This window comes from Chiroxiphia lanceolata, chromosome 2 (assembly GCF_009829145.1).
Source record: "Chiroxiphia lanceolata isolate bChiLan1 chromosome 2, bChiLan1.pri, whole genome shotgun sequence".
Lineage (NCBI taxonomy): Eukaryota > Metazoa > Chordata > Aves > Passeriformes > Pipridae > Chiroxiphia > Chiroxiphia lanceolata.
The window spans coordinates 79,707,810-79,724,626 of NC_045638.1; the positions used below are offsets into that span (position 1 = coordinate 79,707,810).

The 16,817-nt window shown below is 33.6% G+C and overlaps 1 protein-coding gene across 6 annotated transcripts in view; it reads right to left on the reverse strand.

The window, feature by feature from the left end:
- CNTN5 (contactin 5) overlaps positions 1–16,817 on the reverse strand; it is a 614,386-nt gene that overhangs the window by 170,897 nt on the left and 426,672 nt on the right. For all 6 annotated transcript variants that reach the window (XM_032680305.1, XM_032680306.1, XM_032680307.1 and 3 more), the window contains one exon: positions 4,023–4,118. In XM_032680305.1, coding sequence (XP_032536196.1) covers positions 4,023–4,118 — 96 coding nt within the window. The remainder of the gene's footprint in view (positions 1–4,022; positions 4,119–16,817) is intronic.

The following is a 16,817-nucleotide window of genomic DNA, read 5'->3' on the forward strand; positions in this document are numbered from 1 at the left end:
AATATGAGGACTAGGACAGCTGTGTAGGTAACAGAAGAACAGGACAAAAACTCCTGGACCTTGGTAGAAAGAGTTTTATTTTAGTAACTTGCAAGTTTAGCAGCAACTGTGTAGACATCCAAACCATGGATGTCTTCCCAGACATGCATGGGAAGGACTGTAATCCTCATGGCACTCGCATTAATCATCTTTGGTGAAACATTTCTCATAAAAAGTACAGGCTTTGCAACACTAAAAAAGACGCATAAAAGATGCAGTTTACAGCACAGTTTCCAATCTGGGTAAGATCAGCTTTGTCTTTTAGAAAGAGATTAAAAAAAAGTTCTAGTTTAACATCTGTACAGATGTTACATGCTGTGGAAAGATTATGTAGCAGTGTTGCCTCCAGAGGGCAGCATCCCTTTGAGGCAGGATGGAGTACACATCTGCCTTCCCCTGCGTGCATCAAAGCTGTTCTCATTCTAACAATGGGAGTTGTCGTTCTCCGTTAGGCTCATGATGAAAGCCTTGAATAAAAGCCTTAAAAAGCTCAGCTGAAAGTATTAATTCTGAAGGAAACATGTAAATCTGGATGAAGACTTCCATTCATTTTTAATCTCGCTATGGTAAACCTTGTAATTAAGATGATTAAATGACTGAATAAAACCCTATATTTACATCCTTTAGAATAACACAATGAAAAACTGTAATCCTGTTTATGGAAACAAAACACTGGAGGCCTTTTAAATTTGAAACATCAAACAAAGCTTGTTATTTAAGCAGTTGGTAATTAATGAACCTCTTACTTGGCAAGGACACCTAAGAGTTAACTGTCTAGGAATTCCATCTTGGAGAAAAAAAACTAATTGGGAAGAATCAAATATTATGTTTAAAGAAGAAAAAAAAAGACAAAATGTTATGTTTATGAATGATCAATTGTCCACATTTAATATTTCACAAGGGGCAAGTTAAGGATTTACAACAAAGACAGTGTTGGTGGGAAAGCTTCTTGAGTAGACACATCAAAATGATATAGGGTTCCCAACGCAGGTAGAGGCAGCATTTTTTTGGAGTAATGGTCCAGAAAAAGCAGAAGGTGAGAATCTGCTGGTGACTGCCTTAAGGAATCAGCACAAAAACCTTTTCATTGAACATATTTTCCTTCATCATTCTGAAAGAGGGGATAATGTCTCTCTCCAAAAACTGTCTCATTTTGCTGTTTAGCTATTTCTCAGCACAGATGAAAATGACTTAAAAAGCTCATTTATTATATTCAAGAGATAATTCTGTTATCTGAACCTCCACTGCAAATATGCAGAATCTATTACAAGTATGCTTACCACCCTCCATTCCCTCTTATTTTCCCTGTAAAATATTTGGACAACAATGTAATGAAAGCCTACATGAATAATCGATATATATCACAGCTTTGCGTGTGTTTGTTTGTTTAATGTATTACCTCTTGATAACATTTCACAGAATAAATAAACAAAAATCGAGTTGATATACATATGAAAATTGTTTTCTGATTAAATTCTTGTCAAAAGATATTAGTGTAGTATTTTTTCAGTCAGTGGTGCTTTGTAAAGGCTTTCTGGCTTTTCAAGAACTGTATTCTGTAAGAATGGAATGTAGGTACTATTTCATCAGAATTATTTACTTTATCCTCTTTTTGAAAACATGTTAAAATTCATATCTCTTTTAATACAGTATTCTTTCACTAAGTCATCTTTGTTTTCCCACAATGATAATGTCATTTTCTAAAAGGGCTCAATCTTGAAATTCTTAGGCAAGTGCATATGTAGTTATTGATTGTAGAGATTGAGGAATGGGATTCTGTTGAAGGACAAGTTACTTACAAGGGTGTGGAGAATTATTAGACTTGATATTGTATCATGGATTTATCTCCTGTGATAAGTAAGTGAAAATTATTTCTAAAGGTGCTGATCAATGTGAATACATCAATATAGCAAAGTGTCCAGTGTTCATCCAGAAAAAATTCTCTATCATCAAAAACACTCCCTTAACTCATGGTCTTGTTAATTTTAGTTGTTCACACATTGTAAACATGCTTTAAATAATATTTAGCTTAGATATATTCACTACAATAGCTTAGTATTCACTTGAAAGTTTGTCTTTCAGGTGATTTTAAGGGTCAAAATTTCTAAGAACTATTTAGAACATAATACCATCTTTGTAAACCAGACACAAAAACTAAAATGGAGTACTCAGAAACCGAATGCTTAAAAAAAAAAAAAAGAATATATTTCAGATGTTCCTGCACACAAATCCTTGAAATACCTCTGCTCTGCAAAAGATCTTTTCACATGGAAATTAATTACATATTTACTGACTAATTTCAGAACTGAATTTACACATTCTCCCTGAAAGTTCACTTTTTATCCAGAATTATTTTTTACAAAAGGACTCTAACGTGGTGGGCAATTTTCATCAATGTCTTGTACCTTATTGTCAGAGCTTTGTGGAATGATTTATTGCTGAAACATTACCAGGCCCATGGAGGTAGCTCTCCCCTTTATCAGGAGACTTCAGCTATGGTACTAATACCACTTGTAGTCCCACTGCAGTACCACAAGGACCTACAGCTCCCCAGTGCTTCGTAAGTAAGGAGTTAGAAGGAAATTGCATGTGATAGAATCATAGAGTCATTTAAGTTGGAAAAGACCTCTAAGATCATCGAGTCAATCATTAACCCAGCAGTGTCAAGTCCATCAGTAAACCATGTCCTTAAGAGCCTTGTCTTCACATGTTTTAAATACCTACAGGGATGATGACTTCACCACTTCCCTCAGCAGACTGTTCCACCCATTGACAACCTTTTTGTTGAAAAAATGCATTACATGCATTACATAATAAACAAAAGAAAGGGAGGCCAAGTCCCCTTCCCATTCATATGATTTTATGTTTACTCTGCATATCAATGTAATTTTTCAGCTTTCAGTGATTACTCTGTCACGCTGCAGAACCTTACCTGGCCTAGTTATGGTGAAAAAATTATGACAACAGAGGATAAAAATATTTTTCTGTAGTCATTTTTCTGCTGGCATAGTCTACTGACGCTCAAACAATACAAACTAAAGCAGTTGAATGTTGTTTGTTGGCACAGTATTTTCCACTGCAGGGCTTTTGCTGGCCCACTGATGAAAACGAAAGATACTAGCTTTTCACCACCAAAGGTAATGTCTGTGTAAAAGTAGAACACTGTGTTAGAATCTGACTAAATAAAAGTTCAGAAGCATAATTTCAGGGAAAAAAAAATCTAAATATTTTGATGATATGTAAGGTGCATTTTGTGGAAGCTCTTAAAAGGTGCATGACAACTTCACTCACTGTTGATGTTCATCTATCCTTATACTCTCCGTTTGTTTGGGGAAATCAAATTCAGCAGTATTGAAACCGTTTCTTTCTGTCTTTCTCTCTCAGTTTACTTATCATGATCAAGCCTTAATATCATGTGCTCAATTCTATCACACAGACTGTAGTGTCAAACTCAGAAAGAGATTATAGAGGCAACAACAACAAGAGAATCTACTCAGAAGAGAGAAAAGCAGAGAGATGGCATTGATAACTGTAGTACAGTAATAACAATCATTGCAATATAAATAGAAACTGAACACATTTCTCTAACAGAAACTTAGAGGAGATTTTATTTTCTGAAGCTCTTCCATCTGCTATGTGACTTTTCTCCAGGCCTCAAATTTCAAGGTAGAAAAATCCCCTCAGTACAGACCTCGTTTCCCAGAGAGGAAAAGGGTAGGCCGTACCGCATCTACTGAAAAACAAACATCATGTCTCCACGTGTTATATGACATGCAAATATAGAGCTATACAGGCAAAAAGAAGCAACCAAAATCATGGTTGTACTACTTAAAAAAAAAAAAAAGACAATTTGTATTCAGCAAAAGTATCAGGACACTAGGAACTGGAGCAATTTCTGAAGGCTTCTAAATTCTAAAAGAAGTAATTCAATAATGAGCAAAATGTAAAGGACCAGCATGCATACAAGCTTCAGCCTACTATACCTGGAGAATGAAGTGGAGGGGAGCACATTAGAACAACTCCTTGACCTTCACGTACAGAGACCGCACTTCTTGTCCGACCACTAAAATTTCCCAGATCTATCAAAAGAACAGAGCATTTTAGTTACACACCAAAGATTTTAAATTTTGTGGCTACTGTGACTAAAATTTTATTTCCTCTTGTAAAGCTGACTGTTCCTTTTTTCATACCTTAATCTATAATACAAGGGCCTGAAAAATAAATCTATTTCCATTACAAAAAATTCCATGTTTCATCAGCACCTTATTACTCTTTTTAGTGCACTTGGATACACTATCAAAAGAAAAACAGCAGACAATATATATATATGGCATTTACAAAAACATTTAATAGTGATTTTATTTCTTTTTACCATATCATGCTTGTTTTTTTCCCTCAATAGAAATGAGAAAAGAAATACAATGGAGAGAATACCTTGGCTAAAATCCAGACTGATGATGTTGCCGGCATCAGCTGCACATTGCACATTGTGATGACAAGAATCTGGGAAAATCATCAGCAGATTGGTTCTAAACCCAAATCTGCTCTAGAGCAAGTTTACTCTTTTAAATACTTTCCTTCTGCTTTCTCTGGTGTTATAAGCACAATCCAGTTGTGCATAAATATATTTTCCCTCCAAAACTTTCTGTCCAGCAGGGCAATAAGAAATATTTCACTTTTGGAACAAAAAGTTTTCAATGAGGCTGAAGGGCACTGCTATAAGCAGTTCATTGTATTCATTTAAAGCCTCTCAACCAGAAGATCTTATCATTCCATTTACTGCAGACAACACTAGACCCAGATTCACATTTGGGGTGTATAGCTATGCTATAGCATGTTTATTTGTAGCAGAAGTTATGTGGCAGCTCAGTTCTGCTGCCAGACTGGTGCCTCACTCATTCCTCAGTTCCTGTGATGGTGTTTAAAGCCTCCCTTCACTCAAAGATTTTCTAGAGACATTTCTATTTGTTGTGGATCAAGGTGAAGAGACCAGCACCAAGGGTACCAAAGATATCTTTGAAAAGGACACAGAAGCTTCAGCAAGCAGTAAATGAGGATTTGAAGTGTGAAACAATGGGGCCATCTCATCGACATTCAATGACTTGTAGCCTTACCTCTTAATTTCTGCTTACAGCCCTGAGTTCTGGGATGAGCCAGACAGCACCAAAGAGTTTCAACAGGTGGAGCAGAATTATCATTGTCTTAACTGCGCTCAGTTGGCAGTTCTCTGTCAGATGCTGAAACTCCACATCTTGCTCCATGCCCAGTAGAGCATAAAATCAAAGTTCAATGATTTTCAAAAGTAATATAAGTTGATTTTTAATAAATTTCATAATGGGGACTAGGTGCACATTTTTAAGTAGAAAGACACTGTCCAAATGCTTTTTCACATTTCTTACAGATGACTTGGGCACAGGTAGAAGTCTAAAATTTAAATGTATCTAAATTTGTGCTGTCTTTGGTCAAAATGAGTCAGTGCTTTGATTTCAATGATAGATACCATATTTGAATAGAGGAAAGGTAGGTGGGATCCAGTAGAATTTTAACAAATAATAGGTCCACATTAAAAATATATTGCAAAATGTTGCTAATAGATAGATAATTAAATTTTTAAAAAAATTATTGCATTTTTAAATAAGCACATCATGAGTTATAATACATGCTGATGTAATATCACTTAAAAATGTCTTCTAATGCATGTTACTTGATAGTGTATTCTGCAGAAAAGTAATTATTATTATTTTATGTTTAGAAAATAGTGGGCTAGTGTATCCCTTCATACATATAATTGGTTTGGATGGGAGAACATCTTGCAACGAAAACCTTTCTTAATCAAGTCCTCAGGTGATTGAATGTTATTTTTCAATTAGCTATAGCAACACCAAGATATTTTTCTTTTCTGTTTCCTGCTTTGAAAATGCACAGTGATGGACAAATATACTTTTTTTTCACCGAATGAAAATTAAAAATAAAAGTACTACATGTGACTCAAGTTTCTATTTGTTCAAATCGATTAGTTTCAGTCTAAAGGAGGACAGTAACAAAGTGCTTTAAATTTCAGCTCTTTTTGGCTATCTGTCAATTCTGAATTGGATTTCTTGTCAGCATACAGTAGAAAAAAGATTAACAGGTACAAAAGAAGGGATTTAGCTGCAAAGTAAATAAATGTAGGAAAGCTTAAAAGGAAGGAAAGGTGAAGGATCATGCTTGCAGTTCCTCCACATTAAAATAATAAGTCCAAATGGACTTATGGAAAAATCAAATTAAAGGAAAATTTAATTAATTTCTTGTAAATCCTAGTCATTTTATATCTATCCCCACTGAAAAAAAAAGAAAGACAGCTACTAAAAATTTATACAAAACCCTATCATTTTACTTTAAAACTCTAAAGAGGTAGATAATAAAAGAAAGATCCCGCTTTAGAGGTGGGAACTGTAATCTCTCACACAGCAGTGCTGGCCATCGGTTCAGTATTATTTTTGCAGTATAAACCTGTAACACATATAACATGTCAGATAGCCCCACACAGAATGAATCTGTCCTTTATCATCTTATGATGCATATAGGTGATTGATAAGAAAATGCCTTCCTGTGCTCCCTAGGTGTTTATTTTCGACCCTGAAAGATTAATTTCCTCTTATCTCAATGCTAGTGGCAAACATGATAACACCTACTCTCATTTTCAAAGCAGTTCCGGGGGTTTAGCTACATAACTTCTATACTCTTTAACATGAGAAACACTTTGAAAATATGTAGCTAAGTGTCAGTCACCATGCTAAATGTAACTCATTATTAACAATATATATGCAAAACATACAAAAGACATTTAGATGGATTGTGTGGCAGGAGTAGCACAATTGTCTTTACTGCTGAAAAAACATATTCAATTCAAAAATTTTATATAGCATCACTAGAGTACAACCTGTGACACAAGAGTGGACTTCACTGTGAAAAGGAAATAGTACAGAAATTCCAGAGCTAGTGAAGATGCCAGACATTAAATCCAATGGATTTGGTGCAATCCTTTCTGGATATCCTATTTACACTGCAGGTATAATTAGCTCAATCTTTGAGAGAAGTTATAAACTTGGGAAAACCATCCAGATCTCTTATCCAAAGCAGCTGATGGGTAGTGTGGCTGTCTCTGCAGTGGCTATTCCCATTGTTTGGAAAGGAGCTGAAAAGTGGGTTTCTCTCAGCACACGTACATATGTATTGATGGGCATTGTGGAAGAATGCCACCACCATAAGAGTATCAGTTTAAATAAGGCTCAAGAGAAAAGAAAACACTTCTGCAGAAAGTGAAGAGAGTAACAGGAAATAAACGGGAAAAATCTTAAAGCAGTAAAAGCAACTGAAAAGCTTTGCAGGTCTAACAACAAAATGAACATCTGAGTAAAAGGAGAAATGTTCTGCCATTGGCAGAAGGACTTGTACAAAAGTTGGAGCAGTTTTTATCACTTAATAGCCTTCCAATTCATCTTCACCGTAGTTTGCGTTTCAGGTGTGCTCATTCATTCGCTGTGTTCATCAGTTGGCTACAGCTAATGGGGGCAACAGGGATGTGGTAGGTTTTTGAGACCCAGACAACAGTCCATTGATAATTGCTATGAAATTAGGATCAAATTAAAGGTGAAAACCATTGGTAATGGTAAGGCTGGTATGGAAACCTGGTAAACCTGGTATGGAAGCTGTGGAAGGCTCTGTACTTCATTGTCAGCGACTTAAACCAGTCAATTTACTTTTGAAGTAGAAATTAGATTGGTCCAGAATATTGTCCTCTGCCAGTTCAGTTCTGTTTAAACTATTTTATATGCAAATTTATTATGGAGTTTAAAATGGACATAATATGATATGTATTAAAATGTTTAAAGACATATCCTGAAGATACCTAAAGATAAGTATAAAACAGGCAATATTCTTTCCAATAAGGTAAAAATAGCTCTACACAAGGTAAGATTCTTCTGTCATGCCAAGGACAAACTTATTTATTGCATTGTCACTGAGAGAGGGTAGCCTTCCTCTCCTTGTATTTGAAAGCCAGGATTAATAAGTAGACTTGAACAGGAATTGTAGCTCTTTAAAAAAGGTAAGATTTACAGGGAAAAGAATTCCATTAGAAAATGTTTCTCAAAATCCCATTATAACCTAAATCAAAAATATGGTTTGACTGTACACTCTAAACAATGGAAAATACACATGTTCTGTTTAATAGCCAACAAACACGAACTATGGAAGGACAAAAGGTAGGTATTGAAAAGACATCATGAGTGATTGCATAGGGAACTTTTACATTGGATGAATTAAATACAATACTCACAGGATAACCAAGTGTCCAAATAAATTAATAGATCACATTGAATTGGCATACACCTATTTTCTAGGAATACCAGATTAAGTAGGTGGAGTTGTATTATTAGAGTCACTCATTGGACCTAAGAATAACTTTTAATATTGAAAACATTAACTAGAAAAAATGTGAAAGATAACTCTTACAAAAAGGTTTCTACCATGACAGAATCATCGTCTCACCGTTGATAATGGGAAATGTATATTGTGAATTTTCAAAAATCACATTACCATATGACTTTTAGGTGACAAAATAAGGGCAAGATTCAAATATTTTAGAAAGTATCATGCTTATTATCATTGTTGCTGTTATTATTTATTACCAGAAAGCTTTTGAATCCTACACTGATGAGTGTGACACAACCTGAAAAAGGTCATTTTTTTCTCAAAGAAGTTATTATGCAAAAACAGAAATAGAGCAAGTACAGAGAAGAAATTATGTATTTCAAGCCTGCACAACAGCCACCCTGTGTCTCTGTATATCTGCAGAGCCATTGAAGAGTTTTAAACAAAGGAACTGGTTATACAGATGTTTTCAGGGAGTGCTGTCAAAAGATGATGATGAGCACAGGAGAATGCTTTAGGACTCCTCTCTGAAAATGTAAAAGTTTGAGAAGGCACAAGATATTGTACTTTCTTATGTTTAGATCAACATCTTCAAGAATCATTCTCAGATACTACAAGATATTTTTTTTCTCAGAAAAAATATGAGGGGAGTTGGCCAGGAGGCACCAATCACCGCTGGGGGAATGGGCTGGGCATTGGTTAGTGGGTGGTGGGCAATTGTATTTTGCATCAGTTGTTTCTCTTGGGTTTTATTTTTCTCTCTTTTCCTGTTTTCTCCCTTTTACTTACAGTTAGCATTACTATCGTTATTATCATAAGTATTATTTTTGCTATTCTTCTTATTATTATTATAATTTTATTTTACTTTATTTCAATTTTTAAACTCTTATCTCGACCCATGGCTTTTACCTTATTCTGATTCTCTTCCCAGTCCCATGGGGTGGGGGGTGGGGCAATGAGTGAGTGTCTGTGTGGTACTTAGTTGGTGGTTGGGGTTAAACCATGACATCTGGTGAGGAAATATATATAATTATTTCCTAAATTGATTTATAGAATCTTGTGTGAAATCTAGTATAATAATTCTTTTTTTTAATTTCCTTTGCAAATTAGATGATTCATATTTATTATTATTATTAATTAGAAAAATAAAATGTTTTATAAAAGACAAATTATAGATTTTTTCCTTTATTTAATACGCCATACTTGTTAAAAAGGAATACTACATTTCAATTAAAATATTCACTACCTGTGATGCTATACAGATTTTTATAAATTATAAATTGGTATACTTCTTCCACTGTTTTGTCTTGATTAGCTACTCTTTTTTTATAGAATCTAATCTGTCTGTGAAGGATACCACAGGAGTCTTATGTATATTCAGAGCTTTGGAGAATTCTTTATTTTGTTACACTTACTTTCAGTAGCATCAAGTAATACCATCAGTATCATCAATAAAGCTTAATTATTCTCAGAGCCTTGAAGAAGAAAGGGAATTTGTAGGTACCAAAATCTCCCTAAACTTCAGTAGGTTTTCTGCACTCGTAAATCCGGAAGTACTGGATCAAAGTGAATTAGGAGAAATATTTATAGGCAGAGTAAAATAACAAGATTATGTTGAAAATTATAGAGCTGCTATATGATTCAACATAGCATGTTAATTGCATGATAACTGGGATGTTTGTGATAACAGTTGTTGATGGTTATGATTAATTAACTACAATCATTCTGTGTCAGCTTTCATCTATTCTCACAAGAATTAATTTGGTATACTTCTCAGCTGTCTTTCACGTCTGCATACTGAAATATCAAGGCAAAACACAGAATCAAGCGGAAATGTTATAGTTAAGGGGTTTTCATCTTGTTATTCTCTTCGTGATCTGTCAGGAGCAACAATAAAACCAAAGACATAAACAACCAATCTTAAGTTACAAATGAAAGATTTTCAAATATAGATCACAACATTTAATCACCAAAGTGGGCCACTAAATCATACTACTTCCAGAGTTTCTGAGCAAATATATTTTTTCACTTTAGTAATATATGCAATGTATTTTTTTATAAACATGTTGTTTTACATAATGTTATCTGCATGTTAGGAAACACACATTTCTATTTGCAACGTTTTTCATAGAAATTCCCGTCGCTGAGTATACTAACTTGTATAAATTCTGTATACATTATACTGATAATTCAACATTCTTAATTTTTTCCTTTCTACTTATGAGTGCTTCTTTCCATTTGCTTGATTGCTCCTTTAGTCACTTTTTTCAATTAAATTAATTCCAAACGTTCAAGGGCACACTGCAAACACCATTTCATTTGTTGTAACTTTCTTCAACTAGATGTGACTTTTCCTTCCTTTAATTAGTGAATAAAGATCACAGCCAGTTAGGATTTTACATGATTAAATATAGAAAGACTAGTGCAGCATAATTTCCTATCATATGATGTAACATGAAATTAACAGCAACTAATCTCCATATAGTTTATTGGAAATCCCTGTATAGGTCTTATGGTTCACAGGAGGCTGTAATGGTAACAGAGAAAAAACCTTTTTTTACCACTCTGTGTGAACAAGCCATTAAGGATAACTTATTTTGTATTTCATTGAGCAAATTCATATTAGAAAGTAAAACATTGCTTATGTATATAGTTAATAATTTTAGTTCATGGGTTCTAGTCCTAAAGATAACATAATGGCTTCACTTCCACATGTTCAGGAAAATGTTACAAACCTTTTTCCCTACATCTTTTAAGTTCCAAATCTGAGTTTGCCAAAGCTGGAATTTATCAGAAGAAAGGGTACAGAAGGATTAAGAAATTAAATTATTCTCATCAGGGAAAGGTGGCAAACAAAGTAAGCTTTCCCAGGTTCAGAAGTGATGGCACTGAGTTCATCCAAATTAAAATCTTTACAACATCTACAGCTTCTGCATTTGAGACTATCTTGCTGGAGTGATACAAACAGAGAATCTGCAGAAAATAAAAGTCTGCTCTACCAGGGTCACTGTTCTGAAGCTAACATGTAAGATGTTTGATAATATTTCAATTGCTATTATATTTTTTTTGCCTGACTTCATCATATTTTGTATAATCAGAGTATCAAGTTATATGAATGAACTAGGAGAAATAGAATATCTGAGAACTACTGTTCAGATCTAAGGTTTGGAGAATGGCATGTGATAGTAACAGCTGGAGGCTTGTAGACATCATGTCTGTGAGGTATGGGTATATCAAATTCTGACTCCACTCTAGGCAAGTCATTTCACAGTGCTGACTTTTGACTAGACTAATGTGTATAAATGCCTCCATATTTCACTTCCACTCTGTCATAAAGAAAAGGATGAGATCATAATCTCCCAGAAATTACTTATTTGATTTTCTCTAAGAGTTGTAGTGCCCAGTACGACCCACAAGTCAACTATGACAAGATAACTAAGTGTTTGGACACATTCAAAGAGTAAATCTGGGAGACCTTCATCTTAGCTGAATAGCTCAACTGGAAATAAAAGCCTTACAAACACAAAGTATTTCCTAGGTAGCAGCTGGTTGTTACATATAATGCTAGGTAATGTTTTTTATAGGGCAGTTTGTATTGGAGCATGTTATTCTGCTTAATATCCAGATGATACCAGTCACTGCAAATCATGGTTTAGGATATGTGTATGTAACTGAACAAGTAAGAATCATCAAAGATAAATAAATTGTCACTAGTCAACTGAGCAACTATAAATTACTGTCTTTGTACTTTAACCTTTTCAATTTGTAAATTGGAACACATCAATTAATAGCCCGGTGAAAGCGGTCTGAACATTCCTCTAAATGATCTAATTTGTGGCAAATGAATGGCACAGTATTTATTTATCAGATCAGAAAAGTTAAATCTTAGAAGGTTTCATAATTTCATGAGATCATGGCTAAAGCAGTTTCAAATACTTTCATAAAGGTATTTACTTCTCACAACTCTCTCTTTGTATTCTAATTTTACGTCACTTATTTTCTAATTCTGTCACGTACTAGTGTCAGAGAGCTATATTTAGACAAAGCTTTGCCACATGGAAGCACTGGTCTCCAGGGTGCAAGCACTGAGTAGTGTGAGCAAAATCAACCACTAAGAGGTTAAAAAAAAAAAAAAGATAAATTTCAGATTGGAGAAGATTTGAAACCTGAATACATTAATTCTCCAGACCTGGTAGAAACTGGCCTTGTAGCAAGGTACCATAAGGAGTTATAAGAGGTATTCAGAGAGACTCAGACATAAAAGAGGATATGAGGGGAACTTGTTAAAAGAAGTCTAGCAATTTTAAATATATAGTGTGCTTTTGGTAGAACAGACTAAATACATGTTTTTGCCATCAAGAAGAGAATCCAACTTATGTATTGAATACACTGTGTGCAGGAACTGAAAATTCAATTCAGAAAAACTAAAAGGGCAATGTGTTGAAAAAATAATGTCTGGATTTTACAGTGAAGTTGATCAAATAATTAGAGACTGTGAAATGAAGACTATGAAAGCAACACTTCAGATTTTAATATTATGAATTTATGTAAAGAATTAATTGGATAGTAATGAATATCAAAAGGAAAATAAAGGAAACAAAATTCACAGATTAAGCAGTTGCGGAACAACAGTTTCTGCAGCAATATTGCCAAATAATCATTGAATGGCTTAGAACAAACAGATCAGTAACTTCAAGTGTACAGAAAGAATTTTTCAAGCATATAAGGTATTAATTTACAAAGGATATAACTGAGTAAAAGAGCTTTCCTAACAAAAAATAATGGGTGAAATTTTGCATGTGTGTGTCTTCAATATTTCAGCAGGAAAATATTACTTGTATCTGTTGGCTTATAGATGATTAACACTATGTACTATAAAAATACTTTGTTTTCCCTAACACCAGTGAGAACTGTAGTCATTTTTAGCAAAAAGTGCTGAGATTTTGCTGTCTGAAAGTCAGGTTCTTTGAAAACTTCTCTGTCGCGTAAGTATGATATGTTGTTCTGATGCCATACTTTTAAAAAGAGGTTGACAAATCTGAAAAGCTTTAGAGAAAAGTTATAAGATTAATTTACCTTACAGAAAACATCTTATAGCGATAAATGCCTAAACCTAAAAAACCCAATATTCTGATGGAGTTAAAAGTGAGAAAAAGAAAAAAACTTTTCCACCATTTCCTTTTTTTTAAAAGAAAGTATCTAAGCTTCTGAATCAATCTCCTAGTGAGTTTAACTGATCCTACAAATAAACATTATGTGATTGTTGAAGGTTACTCCGTGAAATGGTTCTCTTGAACTCAGTAGGTATACTCAACTGATTTAAATATGTGCATAAATGTTTGTATAAAGTGGAATATGGCTTTTAACATAAATATCATGCATAAATTTTTTATACAAAAATGATAGCAAACTAAGAGATACTGTTAGAAAGGATAAAGAAGAAAAAATAGTGAAGACTTTTCAGTGATGTCAGAAAGTGTAGGAAAATGGTACCAGATTATTGCGGTGTTATCACTGTAATAATGATTGATGAAATGTCATTTGAAGGACTGATGTTTAAGGAGATGGTATCTGAAAACCTGGGGAAAATTGTATCCATGCTATCAATGTAATTTAATAGAAATTATTTTGTTTAATTAATTGCAACTCTTAGGAGATGAATGGGATTTTTATCCTTATAATTGCAAATTATTGACAAGAACATCTTCAGTGGTAGTGTACATTAGTTTTATCCAAATCAATTGCTAATAGATATTATACATTTCCAACTAATAATACAAGCATGGTGTGTAGATTAAGCTCATCACAAGTAAAACCATCATGTTAAAATATTTATTCTTATTAATTCAGATAGTCCTATCATAAATGTCTATGGTCTACCAAATATGAATCAAATGTAAGCAAATCTAAAATGAATGGTAGAGTGAGTAAGTAATGGTGACTAGTAATTGAGGAGGTTCATGTGTGATTATACTTAAAGTCAATAGTACTATGCTAATGCTAAGTCTTTTTTAAAATTGAATTTTATACAAATTATTTTGAATATAATAAACCAACATTTCAAATTGTTCTTGGAATGAGTTCTTTCCTTCTAATACTTTATAACAAAAGCAATACTGGTTTGCATGACATGGTTTGTGCTAAATTTTAATCTCAATGTGGTGTTCAGTTGAGCTGTTCTGAGCCAGTTATCCTAATCTTCCTTTCAAGACAATGTAATAAAAAAGACACTTCAAAGGCCTAATTCTGTTGATCTATTTTAGATGTCAACTTGACATGAATGAACTGTATCCTAGTAGTGCAACAGGTTAAGTAGGAAATCTAAACAATTAGATCGGTTGAATCTGTCTGTAGTGGAGACATTTGACTTTAAATGAGAATGAAGTGCATTTAGAGGCACTTTACCATTTCATTGATCTTCAGATTCTTTTCTTAATATAATTATTTTGTCTACATGCCCTGATAAGACTAAGTAGAAGATGATAAAGGATTCCTCTCACATACAGAAGCGTAACACATATAGAAAAGTAACAAAAAGCAAGTATACATTTCCATAACTGTTTTTACCCTTTGTAAGTAAAAGGTGAACCAACAGTTTCTTACTCTTGTCAGTATAGTAGTGAACTAACTAAGTTTTTTAAAGGTACATAGGAAATTAGGATATGAGAATAGTATTTTTCCAATAATTTCCAAATTAAGGTAAATTCAGCCCTTAACCTCATGGACTTTCTTATTGTGGCAGTAACTATATTGTAAGAAGGACAAAGATGACAGCTCCAAATGTTAAACCACCTGGATATATACCTAATGTGTTTCATATTTTTCTACAGTTTAGAAAATTTAAAAGTTATATATATTAAAGGATTTTACATTGATTTACAATTTGATGGACTCCATCTTCTGGCTACCTATTTGTTGAATAATGTATGTATGCAGGACAAACTCCAGCTCAGTCTGCTGAGCCTGATTGATACTTAGAAATTCTTGCCTTCTAGACCTTGGCAAGTCACTTACTGGAGTAAAGGGGGTAATGGAATTGGCATCACCATAATGCTGCGATAAATGCCCATTTTAAGATGACTTGCAGATTTAATCCAGTATGCATAAAAACATCTAGCATTTCCTGTTTATTGCTTTTAATTTCAGTGGAAGCAAAAGGCTTTCAAAATAAGGAAGACACTCTTTTGTTATACAACTACTTTACTGTGTTGACTTTATAAAGAGTGTAAGAAAACATTTGTCTCTCTAAAAACATTTGTAATGTCAGAGGAGCAATGCCTTTGGGTAGGTATGAATTTTTAGACAGCACAAAAGACAATTGCTATAATGTAAACCTGCTCCTCATCCTCACAAATGCAGCTTAAGTATTTCTACCTTTTCTTCTTTTAAATGCCACCATTATTTAAACACTTTGAAGTTATTTCAGTGTTTGTTAGTTCTCTTAGAGTTGAAAAGGAACTTGTTAGATACATATGATGAGATATATGTACAAAGGTTAAAAATGTTTTCTAATTAAAAGTGGAGGGAGGATCACTATTTTTTTCTCATAGAACTAATTTCTAATATACAAATAGTGAGGGTGATGGAAGAAGCAAACAAGTCTTTCACTCTCAAAGTGATTTTTCATAGTCATGCTCTATTGAATTCCAATTCATCAGTAGTTTTTTGAGCACACTCTAGAAAATTTAAATACATTAATATATTTTAGTGTCTATAATCAAACTACAAAAATAGCAGCTGTTGATATACATACCTATCATAAATAAATAATGTGAAAGCTATTGCATGTGAAAGGCTATCACTTGTGTTTCATCTCAACTATCTTATTATTTAATACATGAGGTTACACTGCAGTATTATTAAAGTTCCACGTCTTGTTAAGCAGTTTTAAATCTCTCTCACTCTTAATGTTGATTCTAACAGACATTAAAAATAAATAGTTTTGCTCCCCTGTTTGCACTTTTACTCCTTGAAATAATAGGTGAATAGGTATGATATAATCACGATGATAAAGAATATCCAAACCATTTGACTAAAACTTTACACATTTGTCAAGTAAAGCGGTAAACACCAATTTCTATCCATCAGTCCTGGAATCCTCAGTGGGTCATGAAGTGGTGCTACAGAAATATATTACTGGTCAAAGAAGCCTAGTACTGTCTATAAGGATTTGAAATAAACACTTGAGGATGGAGGTGCAATGTGGTCTACAACAGCTTCTGAGAGATAATAAAAACTGGTGTTCTGAAGTTGGAAATAATTATTATAAAAATAAAAATTAAAAAAAAAACCAAACCAACAACCAAACAGCAGATTCAAAAAACCAAAGACAAAATAAACAGACAAATTTAAAAAATAATATG